The sequence below is a fragment of the Vidua macroura genome, chromosome 6 (genome assembly GCF_024509145.1).
Source record: "Vidua macroura isolate BioBank_ID:100142 chromosome 6, ASM2450914v1, whole genome shotgun sequence".
In the NCBI taxonomy this organism is placed as follows: domain Eukaryota; kingdom Metazoa; phylum Chordata; class Aves; order Passeriformes; family Viduidae; genus Vidua; species Vidua macroura.
In genome coordinates this window covers 4777891-4789915 of record NC_071576.1, presented here as the reverse complement: position 1 = coordinate 4789915, position 12025 = coordinate 4777891, and the positions used below count along the sequence as shown (strand labels likewise).

Genomic DNA, 12025 nt, shown 5'->3' with positions numbered 1-12025 from the left:
CTGGAATAGTGGAAGGTGTCCCTGCCCTTGGCAGGGGAGTTGGAACTGGATGGTCTTTAAGTTTCCTTCCAACTTACACCACTCCATGGTTCTGTAATTCTCACTTGTGCTTTTCCTTTTTTTTTTAAGTGATGTTCATTTTGCACAAAGCCTGACACTCTTTTACCCCCACCCAAATCTGCTATTTATGTGTCTGTCACAACAGAGAAGCACAACCCTGCAAGGTGCTTAAGAGACACCCTTGAAAGCTGAATCCTGGGGATATTACTGATCTTGGAGGCTGAAGCTCTCTCTCTTTTCCATTTACCCTTGCAGAGGCTGCAGCAAATTTACTGAACCTTGTGGTCAATGAGATCAACATAAAGCCAAAAGGAACTTTGAATATTTCTCTGTTAAGGAGAGAAGAAATCAGTGCAGGCTCCAGAAAATAAGAGTAATGGGAACTGTTCAGGGTTATGAGTACATGCAACAACTGCAGTATGAGTATCTGCAACGCTCATAAATGATGAGGATCAGAGCAAAAAGCTGTTTTCCCTGCTTAGAAAACAGCTTCTTTCCCAGTTTTTCTACTGGAACATATCCGAATTCCTCTTTTTCACTTTGCTTGGATGCTGTTTGGGACGGGTGATCCCACCTTTCTCCTGGATCAACCACCTTGTCCTGACAGAGGCTCCACAAAGGTGGAGCAGTCCCTGGGAGAGTGGCACTGTGTCCAACTCCTGCTGTTAACCATTACTGTGGCATTCCCAGATGAGACTGTCATGATTCTGAAGGCTGAGACTGCAGGAATTGATTCTGTTACATGAGAAGGAAAAAAAAATTACATTAAAAGTGTAAAGAAATAGCCTGCCTTACAGACTCTCATTCGCAGGCTTCAAGATGGGAAAAAAATCTTTAGGGAAACAAACATGAAATGCTGAGAAAATCTTGTAAGTCTAAAAAAATTAATTCTTCATAATAAACATACAAATTCTAGAGGTCTTTTTCACACACAGTTTTGAATTACTGGCTTGTCATAGTGGTCTTCTAAGGATGAACAACCTCTGATGATGCCTAAAAAGAGAAATTTCTCTTGCAGACTTTGGTTCCAAATGCATTTCCCTTTGGCTCAACATTTTGACAGTACTGATGTGATATTGAGCCAAGAGGTTTTCCATAAGTGAGACACGCTTTTGCAGTGGATTTTAATACCAACCACCTCCACATTCACCTATATAATAATAAATATTTAAAAGGTCTTTATTGACTTCAACTCACAACGATTCTGGAAAAAAACTGAATTTTATTTGCTTAAAAATAATTGCTATATTCACAGACAGAATCATTTAAAATAATAACAAAATTATAAGAAAAAAATAGTAGAAAATAAACAGTACTGAAAGACTGTTTTTTTGATGGAACAGCCAGACTATCACACTAGACAGCATCTTCAGACAGAGACTGCCATAAACAGCCCTAAGCTTTAAAATGTGTCTGTCCCTGAAGAATCAGAATCTTCACGTGCACTGCTCAGACTCTGTGTTTCATTATCTGTGCTCGAGCCAGGCAGCTGCACTGACACCCTTGCTGCAGGAAGATGTGGATTCAGGTGAGGGGCAGCATCCTCTCCTAAAAAAAAAAAAAAAAAAAAAAAAAGGAAAATTAAAGTCGTTATTTGCTGTCTGTGACAAATGACTGAACTCTGCTGAAGTCATCTCCATTTTTCCATGGAAATACAGGTACACAGACACCCCTGCTGCCCACAGTTCTGAGGCACTTCAGAGGCTGCTGCTTTAGCCAGCAGAACTCTCCTGACCAGGAAACAAAGGGATGAATTTCTGTGCACACACAGAATCCCAGAATGGTTTGGGTTAGAAGGGACCTTCAAGACCACCTCATTCCAAGTCCCTTCCACTATCCCAGGGTGCTCCAAGCCCCATCCAACCTGGCCTGGAGCACTTCCAGGGATCCAGGGGCAGCCACAGCTCCTCTGGGCACCCTGTGCCAGGGCCCCACCACCCTCACAGGGAAGAATTTCTTCCTAATCTCCAATTTAACCTTACTCTCTGTTAGTTTCAAGCCATTCCCCTTTGTCCTGTCAGTCCATGCCCTTGTATGAAGTCCCTTTCCAGATTTTTGGATGCCCTTTAAGTACTGGAAGGAGTTGAGTTTTATATATACACTGAGTTATATTTACATACAACCACACACACACATGGATCTATAATCTCCAGTAGGCCCAGAATAATTTCAAATATCTATACTGGTGTTTCTGGTGTTTTCCACAGCATTGGAATGGGATCCATAGAAAAGTCATGGGCAAAAGTTTATGTATTTAGCCAAAGGAAGGAGACCAGCTGAATCAATTCATGGAGCAAGGAGAGGAAGTCATGGATCACGGTAGAAACAAAGAATTAAGGAACTCAGGAGAAATTGCACTGGCACTCAAGCACAGAAAGAGCATTTTGAGATTTCAGTTGTCCTGGGGGTGTTTAAGTGCAGCAGCTACAAGCAAAACAAACATATCTGAGTCCATGTACAACAGCAAAGTCTTGGAGCTTGTTCTTATTCCAATAAGCTGTAACAATTCTTCCTTCTTCTCCGATAGACTAGGTAATTAAAACACTACTTTCCCAATAAAACAAAAAAGTTAGGCTTTCTTTCACCCCAGTTAATTATCTACTATGTCACTGAAGCAGTCATCTGCATTCACCTGACTGGCAGCAAAGCACACTTCGAATGGCTAATTAAAACAAAACCCCACTGCCAAAATAAAATTCCATTGGTGATTTTCCTGCTAGAACAGCAGCCAACAGCCTGGAAAATCAAACATGAGTGAGGCCAAAGACAGTAAAGGCAGGACAGGCAGTGACCTGTGCCAGCACAGCCTCTTGCTATTCAGGAAGGCAGCAGGAGCACAGGAGCATTTCTTGTGTCCTCAGGGAATCAGCACATCACCTGGAGAGGAAAAGGATTTGGGGAGATCTTAGAGCAGCCTTCCAGCACCTAAGTGGAAGAGAGCTGGAAAGGGATTTTCCACAAGGGTATGGAATGATGGAACAAGGGGGAGTGGCTTTAAATTAACAAGAGCAGAATTGGATGGAATATTGGGAAGAGGGTCTTGGCTGTGAGGGTGGAGAAGCCCTGGCACAGGGTGCCCAGAGAAGCTGTGGCTGCCCCTGGATCCCTGGAAGTGTCCAAGGTGAGGTTGGACAGGGCTTGGATAGTGGAAGGTCCATGCCCATGGCAGGGGGTTGGAAGGAGATGGGCTTTAAAGTCCCTTCCAACCCAAACCATTCTGGGATTTTGGGATTCCAGTCTGTAGCTGTGTTTGGGTGATACAAAAAGGCTGCTGAGAAGAAAAGCCAAGGGTTTGTTTGGTCAGACATGAAAATGACACAGTGAAGACGTGACTGTGCAATGCCCAAGGAAACCTGGCAAATCATCCTCTACTAAAGCCCCTCTCCAACACTAGATGTAGTTTGATGCTTTCAAAGGTTGACTTTCTTAATAATTTCCACAGTCATGTCACATTCCATGATGTCATTGTTTCAACAGCTGTTTTCAGGTTTGTTAAAAAAAAAGGGAAAAAAAGGAAAAAAGAAAAAATTAAAGGAAAAAAGAAAGGAATATTCCCTTATTCCAAGGCTCTGTCGGAACTTCTCAAGTCTTTGATTCTGGGAGTGCTAAAAGAAAGTATCATATTAGTCTGCATTCCTCCAACACATCCTCTAATATATTTTACAGATATATTACAGATCAATTTTACTATAGTTATAAAGTGCTAAAAGACAGAAAAAATTAAAAATAGTAATTCCATCTACGTGCTCAACAGAAAATTTACCAGTTCCTGAGCTATCAAAATATCTTTAACTTAAAAATACCCAAAGTCAACACTGCCCTTTTTTATGGCAGAAATCTGAAGTCTCTGACTTTTTTAAATTCACACAGAAAATACAGAACGTGCATTTTCAGCATTTTAACTGTGAAAAAACTGTGGATATCTTATTTCAGTTAAATGGGAGATTCTGCTCCATGACTGTAACTTCCCAGGATAGAAAGCTGCTAGTCCTGAAACTCTACATTGGCCCCAAAAATACAACTACCAAGTTACTCTCACATGTGTTTTATCATTATTACCTTTTGCTGAGTGTAACCTCGTGCACACACAGTGCATAAAACACTTTATATACACATCCAGGGAGGGGTTTGGGAATAAAGACACAAATAGAGGCAGACTGGTTTAAATCCTTGTATAGCCCCTGGTCTGCTCCTTCTTTAATAATGTGATATTCCATTTTATGTCTTCCCCTCATCAGAGAGCAGCTCATAACCAATATTAAGATGGTTTCCTCTTTAACACTGAGTTCCTTACCAGAATGCTTAAAATCTTTTGATACACTATAAAAATGGAAATGAAATTTTTTTCCTTTACAAAGCACAAAAGGGCGAGCAGGCAGATAATCTTCATGGCTTCCCCCCCCCCCCCCCTCCTTTTTTAGAGGCTCTGGGAGTACAATTTTGTAATCATGTAGTTAGGTGTATTTATAAAAATCTTCCTTGTTAAAATCCAATGAATGGAGCGTGTGACCTTAGATGACCTCCAGTTTTCCAAATTCATTGTCACCATCTAATAGAATGAATTCCTATGAACTGTGAAAACTGACACTCTTGGTAAGGGAGTCCTTGGCTGGTAGAAACTCATCAGTGACTGAAAACATCTTGGTGACCCACTGATGGAAAAGGTCACATTTCAGATCAGAGATTTTTCCTGTTCTTGGCACTCTGTAACAAATTCATGTACAGTGCTTAATTTCCAGACCTTTGTTTAACAGAAGCATAAAAATTAATGGTGTGTCAACCATCCAGTGACCTGTGAAGGGAGTTTTTCTCTAAAAGGTACTGTCACACTAAGAATATGCCATATACAAAGGGTGTCATGAATGTGTGCCAAAGGAAAAAGGAATTAACCACACTGAAAGGAGGTTTGGTTACTCACACCGTATAGCAACAGCAAGAACAAAGAAAAATGTTTAAAATCTTTCTTTTTGAATTTTTCTATTTGGCAAAATAAAAAGACTAAACAAGTCTGACTTTTAAGCCAAATTAAAACCATGTGCTTTAACTCCTCTGACTGGGTGTCCATATATTAAATAAAACTATTTTAAAACTATGTAGGGATGAAAGAGAGCCATATCTTGCAAGTGAAATTGTAATCATGGGATCACAAAATGGTTTGGGTTGGAAGGGACCTTAAAGACAATCCAGTTCCAACCCCCTGCCAAAGGCAGGGACACCTTCCACTATCCCAGGTTGCTCCAAGCCTCAGTGTCCAACCTGGCCTGGAACTCTGCAAGGGATGGGGCAGCCACAGCTCCTCTGGGCACCCTGTGCCAGCGTCCCACCACCCTCACAGTCTAGGATTTTTTTCCAGTATCTAATCTAAACCTACTCTCTTTCATTTTGAAGCCATTCCCCCTTACCCTGTCTGTCCATGCTCCTGTAAATCATCTCTTGCCATCAAGGCAATAAATTGGGAGGGTTTGAAGGATCAGGACCCAGGTTATTTTTCAGTATAAAACCAGAAGTATAATTACTGTAATTACCTACATATTGCTTCCTAAAATTTCAAAACAATCCTCCTTCTATTCCCCAACTGAAGCAGCTCTCTTCAAGAGCAAGAATAAACTTCCAAGATTGTAAAAACAACTCCAGTGCAGTGCTCTCATTCCTTTAATAGCAGGGGCTGATAGGAATGGCTTGTTTCTTCTTCTGCCAGATTCCAGCTGCTTTTTCTTTGTTTATTCCTGACTTCAAAGTTTCAAACACTGTCCTGTCCCAACAAATAACTTCCTCCAGATGGCATTAGCTCAAGTGCTCTGAGCACTGGGATAGCACAGCACCTGCAGATCTAACTCAGCATCTTAAAATCTTCATTGAACGTGCCTTGGTTTTTTCTGTCATTTCCCCGTTTTGCTTTTTCCCTACATAAAAAGATTTACATCTGGCATACAGTTATAAAGACTATTAGAAGGGAAAGAGAGTTGTCAGAAATTCTAAAGCTAAGTAGAAGAACAAATGTCTACAGGCTCAAAGGTAACAGAAGCACTGGCACTAGGAACATTTTATAGTCACACAATGGTTTGGGTTGGGAGGGACCTTCAAGACCATCCAGTTCCACCCCCTGCCATGGGCAGGGAACCTTCCACAATCCCAGGTTGCTCCAGGCTCCATTCAGCCTGTCCTGGAACACTTACATGGATGGGGCAGCTACAGCTTCTCTGGGCAACCTGTTCCAGGGCCTCCCCACCCTCACAGGGAAGAATTTTTTTCTAAGATCTCGCCTAACCCTGCCCTCTGTCAGTTTGAAGCCATTGTCCATTGTTCTGTCAGTCCAGGCTCTTGTCCAAAGTCCCTCTCCAGCTCTCCTGGAGCTCCTTTAGACACTGGAAGGGCCTTTAAAGTCTCCCTGGAGTCTTCTCCAGGTCAAACACCCCCAGCTCTCAGCCTGTCAGCCTCTCTTATCTGCACCTCAACTCTCTTATCTGTTCCTCTCTTTTCTCCTCTCTCAGCCTCTGCTATCTGCTCCTTTTACTTGTAAGCAAACCTGTGATGTACATTTTGGACCAATATGTGTCCTGGCCATGTCTCCATGGGTTTGTGTGGTACCACACTGAAATTCACTCACTTTCATATGTGGTTGTGCAGGTGAGTTACCAAGCAGAGCAACCCAAGAAGTGGCATTTTTGGCAAAATCAAAATTATTCCAGGCTTGCTGGGCTAGCTAACACATTCTTGGATAAGAAACATCCATATTTTGATGTAAGTAATTCTGAAGGCTGCACTGAAAAAAGAAATTACACTTCAATGTCAGTCATGCTGCTAATTATAATGATATTTAGCATTTCCAGTTCAGAGTCACATTTAGCTGTATTGTGCATACTGGCTATTGAATGTTCCTGGATTCAATGGCTTATAAAGATGAAAGTGGGTAGGTTATAGAACTAAATGAACACAATCTTTTCAGGAATAAACAGGACCATCAACAGGTTCTCAAATAATCCAAAGTTTTGGGAAAATTATTCTCCATTTATTAGAAATGAGAGTTCCTCCTCCAGAGCTTTTCTTGCTCTTGTCACCTTGAGTCCATGGGCTTGTTTAGGTTATTGTGGAGAAGCTGGCCTTTCTCAGCTCTGCCAGAAATGTGCTTTTTAGGGCAGGGGCTCTCTTGGTGTTGTGTGAATGCTTTGCCATTTACCTGGCTGCAGGTGAAAGCTCTGCCTTCCACTGGGACAGAAACACAGAAAACAAGAACAAGATGTCCAGCAACTGCCTGCAGTTCTCTTTTTTCACCCCCAACCCACACTGCCCCAACTTAGCTGTTTCATGACAAACAGAAAAGACTCGAGGCAAAACAAGGCCAAATTTCTAGGGCTGAGTTACATGAAAGGGGTACATTTACAATTAAAACACTTGAGCTGTTTTCCAGAAATGGACAGACATCTGGAGGAATTGAGCCAAAAATGTCTGGATTTAAAAGCATGAGTCTACTGCTGGAGCTGAAAAAACATGGTTTCATTCTCAAAGGCTGCAGCCAAGTCATAAACTTCCATAAGTGGGCCACAGACACCAGTGGAGACAGAAAACTATATAATATGAGTTCAGTTCAAGTTCTGACCTAAACTTGGCAAATTCCACCTTCCCCTTGGTGTCATGTACTTACAAAAACCCTGCACACAAGCACACAGAAAATAAACACGTGTATACACACACTGTGCTTTTGCTGTTTGTTTGTGTAACCCCCAATGTATAGCCCAGCTATAAATATTTCCAAAAAGAAAATAAATGCAGATCCCCAGCCAGTAAAGGAGGGTGGGGCCAGGCTCAGCAGCTAACAAATATTTCATAGCAGAATATTTGAAAATGGTTTTCTCCTCCTCTCAAGTTGGAGCTCAGGGTTCAGTGGTTTTTCCAAAACACTCTATATTCCCACCAACAGCAACACTAAACAGAACAAAAACTAGAAATACATTAAATAAACTAGAACCAGACTTTTCAAAATCCTAACACAGAGACCAGCAGGGAAGGGCAGACAGAAAGCAGCTCCAAAAACATCTAGAAATGAGATTGCAGAGTTTACTAAATAAATATTTCCTTTTGGTGCCTAAAATCTACTCTGCTCCTTTAGATCTGGCATCTTTTGCTCTGTAGAACCTCTCACACCTTAACAAATTCACTCCCTGGCCACATCTCTTGCTGCTGTTTCCCACAAATCCCTTCCAAAACACATGTAATAATATTTCCAAATAACTACAATAATTATTAACACTAAGAAGAAATATTAAAAGTGAATTTGATTTTTTCCATACAGATGGCTGTGATTTTTGGATGTGCAGTTGGCTCAGAACAAATAGTTTAACATTTAAGCACTGCTCTCTCTAGGCAGCAACCATTTTCCTGAGGAAAACTCAGATGAGGCTCTGTGGCAAATATTGAAGTTGCAGCTTTTATTTCAAAATAAAAAAAAGGAGAAGGAGTTGGTTTCTTACTGGTCCAGAGTCTTTGAAAAACCACCAGGAAAATGTCTATCTTGTGCAAGGGCCAGGGGGAGGAGTAATCCCTAAATCCACAAGAGATAACCTAGGTAAATAGCTGGTGGAATCAGGAGAATTTGACAAGTGATAATTAAAAATCTGCAGATCTAATAGTGTAATTAATATTTTACTTATTCAGTAAAACTAAATATCACCTACATACCAATTTTTTTTCTTCTAATTTTATGCACAATCTAACCAGCAAGTGGACAGAAAGGTAATTTCAAAAGCATATTTCTAGAATATATTCAGCTCTGTTATTTGCACCTTTATGTTTGGGGCTCCAAAAGATATTTTAATGCCTGTATCCGAAACAAAATAAAGAAGCTAAAAAAAAAAAAAAAAAAAGGAACTGGAATGATCAATTGTGGGAATTCACACTTAATTCTAAGATAAAGTTCTGCTGAATTCCCTTAGGATGCAGAGTCAGTCAGTGCAAAGCCAGCAGTAGGACTGGCTCCACTGAGACCTCCTATCTTAATGATATTAATTGCAGCAATACTGCCTGCAGCTTATCTGCATCGTGCCACAGTGCCAGACATAGCAGCATTCACAGCCTTCTTGGGGAGTGGCAAGGAAAAGAAATAAAAATCAAAGCATCTTTTTAATTCTTAGAGGTTACATGGCCTCCTTTTATTGAAAAACAATTAAAAATATTTTTACATGAATAATTAAAGTTGAGTGACCAAAGTCAAGTGATGTTTCACCATCAATTAAGATCTGAAAATGAACATCTTCCCAGTTCACAGCTAAAATGCAGGTGGGATGTCCCTGGGAGGCTGTGGATCTCCATCCTTTGAAGTGCCCAAGGCCAGGTTGGATCTTGGGGGGATAGTGGAAGGTGTCCCTGCCCATCACAGGAGGATGAAACTGGACAATTCCAAGCTGTCCTGCCAGATCCCCTGATACCAAATACCCAAAAAAATCCTTAGGAATCTCAGAGGACAAGTTTCAGTGAAGCCCTGGAAGAAGTCACAAGTTACTTTTCACCACTAAAATTTCAGTGAGAGACCTTGATGAGGTCTCAAACAGGCAAGAGGATTTCCTGGGCAAGGAGGTTTTATCCCATGGCTGCAATCTGCACCCAGATTTGACTGAAAAGTCAGGGAATGGGTATCAGAAAGAAAAGAGAAAACTTTCTGCCTGAAGGGCAGTGCTGCAGGGCAGAATTTTCTCACTGCAAGTCACTCCTCGCATATAATGGAGTCACTAAATGCATTCTTATAATAAAAAATTAAATAAGGAATACTCAGTATAAAGAATTTCAAATAAAAAATGTTTTTCTAGATGACCACAAGCAAAATAGCTTTATTTCTCTACTCTGAATACTTAAATATTCACATGATCCTGTGATTTGTTTTGATGATTTTCACTAACAAAGTCATGGGATTCCCCATATAGAAACAGTTTGCCAAGATTCCCATTACTGTACTACCATTACCATCATCTGGCATATTAAAAATGCTTATACCTACAGCACAATTACCCCAAATTTTTGTAATTACACCTTTTCAAAAGAAAATTATGAACATTTTCCCCAGGAACAAAACAAAACAAGACAGAACAAAAGCCAGCCCGACAGAGTTTGCATTTTCCAATGGTCAGTCTAATAAATTCCAGAACATCTCCATGCACATTTCTAGTACATGGACAAACAAATTTATAAAAAATACATGTTTGCCAGCCTTTTGTTTAGCAGTAGAGGGTGGCCACTGCAGGTCTTACCATTTGTAGATATCAATGTGCTTTGGACAATGGGTAGGAATAAGCATTTCTAGGAAGCTTAGAGAGGCAAAAAACTTTTCTGCCAGCTCAGAAAGAGGATTAAGTAAGCACATGTTCAAACAAGGAAAACATTAGATGGCTTTACTGGACAATCTGGGAGCTCATTGTTATAGAAACATAAAATCATTTAAGTTAGAAAACACTTCTAACTTCTTCAAGTCCAACCATTAACCCACCACCACCATGTTCATCCCTAAACAATGTTCCCAATACCACATCTAACATATTTTTTTAACATTTTCAGGAATGGTGATTCCAGCACTCCCCTGGGCAGCCTGTTTCAATGTCTGACCACCCTTTCAGTGCAGAAATTTTTCTTAATATCCGATCTAAACCTCCCTTGGTGCAACTTGAGACCATTTCCTCTGGTCCTGTCTGTGTCCAGATCCTATTTTGACCTGCTCTTGAAATGAGCACTCAGTGTGATGACAAGTAACTCTGCCTTCACAATCTAATGCCTGGGACCAGAAACTTGGAAAGGCCTGAGAGTAAATATATGATTTTATCTTGTGCTATTTTAAAGTTTGCTAAAATCTAAAATGATTAAACTTTGTGCAATAGAGATAAGAATTCCTCCTTAAAGAAAAAAAAAAAATACAAAAACCTTGGCCTGTTACATGGGAAAGAGTAAAACCAAAATTCCTCTGCAAAACTTGGGTGAATCTGAGCTCTAAATGAGTAGAATAAATGAGCTGGAGAAATGCATTGCCCTACATTTACGTTGCACATTAAGCACAGTGCACCACCTTCTCTACTCTCTCTTAGCCACATCAGTGATTTTAATAATACCACACCCCCTCCATCTGTGCTAAGTGGTACAAAACACAGGGGAACTGCAGCTCCCACCAGCACCGTGCCTCTCGAAGCATTCTCTGCCACTGAACAGTTCCCAGCAGCAGCAGAGAAACCAACAGCTCTTGTCAGGAGCAGCTCTGCACAACCCTTGGAGCTGGTGTCAAGCAGAGCCTTGGACAGACCCTTTTCCATGAGGTTCTCATTTGGGCAGATGCTCTTTGCCTCTGAAGCTGCAGCCACACGCACACAAGTTGAAATTTGGGATGCTGGCTGCACCAATTTCCTTCAGGAAGCTCTGCAGCTCTTTGACTCTTCCCAGCTCGAACCTGGTGAGCACCCAGATCATCCCTCAGTGCTTCAGGTCACGAGCAGGACTAACAGAGCTTGTTGGCATCTGAGGGAAAATAATTTATCAGTTCTCTGGGTTTAAATATCCCTGGCCAAAATACAAGGAGGTCTGCACTGCAAAGGAGCATAGATGGAAATCCAGTCTGCATGTGTGGGAGCACAGTGTGGGCTCTGCCTGATGATGGACACAACTTGGAATTATCCAACCACTGAGGCTGGAAAAGTCCTCTAAGGTGAAGGGCACAGACACGTGGCTCTGTGCATCATTACAGAGCACACACCTGAATTCAGGAGCTGTTATAGGAACAGCAATTACACAAAGCTCCTCAGAAAAGTGGCTTTTGCCAACCCTTCACACACCTGCCAATGCCACAGACTCAATTATTCAGCACAATCCTGATCTGACATGATGACACCCAGCGTGTGCCAGCAGGAAAAGCACAATGGCAAAGGAAGCCTTATCTCCTGTGCCTCATGGAATTTAATGGCTCCCAATATGTTACCTGAAGCAAATTCATTCACAT

At 41.2% G+C, this 12025-nt stretch overlaps 1 protein-coding gene across 6 annotated transcripts in view; it reads right to left on the bottom strand.

The window, feature by feature from the left end:
- Positions 1 to 1262: 1262 nt before the first annotated feature.
- The window catches only part of KIAA0586 (KIAA0586 ortholog), a 69544-nt gene continuing 58781 nt past the window's right edge, over positions 1263 to 12025 (bottom strand). For 5 of the 6 annotated variants that reach the window (XM_053979651.1, XM_053979650.1, XM_053979646.1 and 2 more), the window contains one exon: positions 1263 to 1608. In XM_053979651.1, the coding sequence (XP_053835626.1) occupies positions 1463 to 1608 (146 nt within the window). In that variant the 3' untranslated portion in view covers positions 1263 to 1462. The remainder of the gene's footprint in view (positions 1609 to 12025) is intronic. The other variant, XM_053979648.1, reaches the window with a different exon arrangement.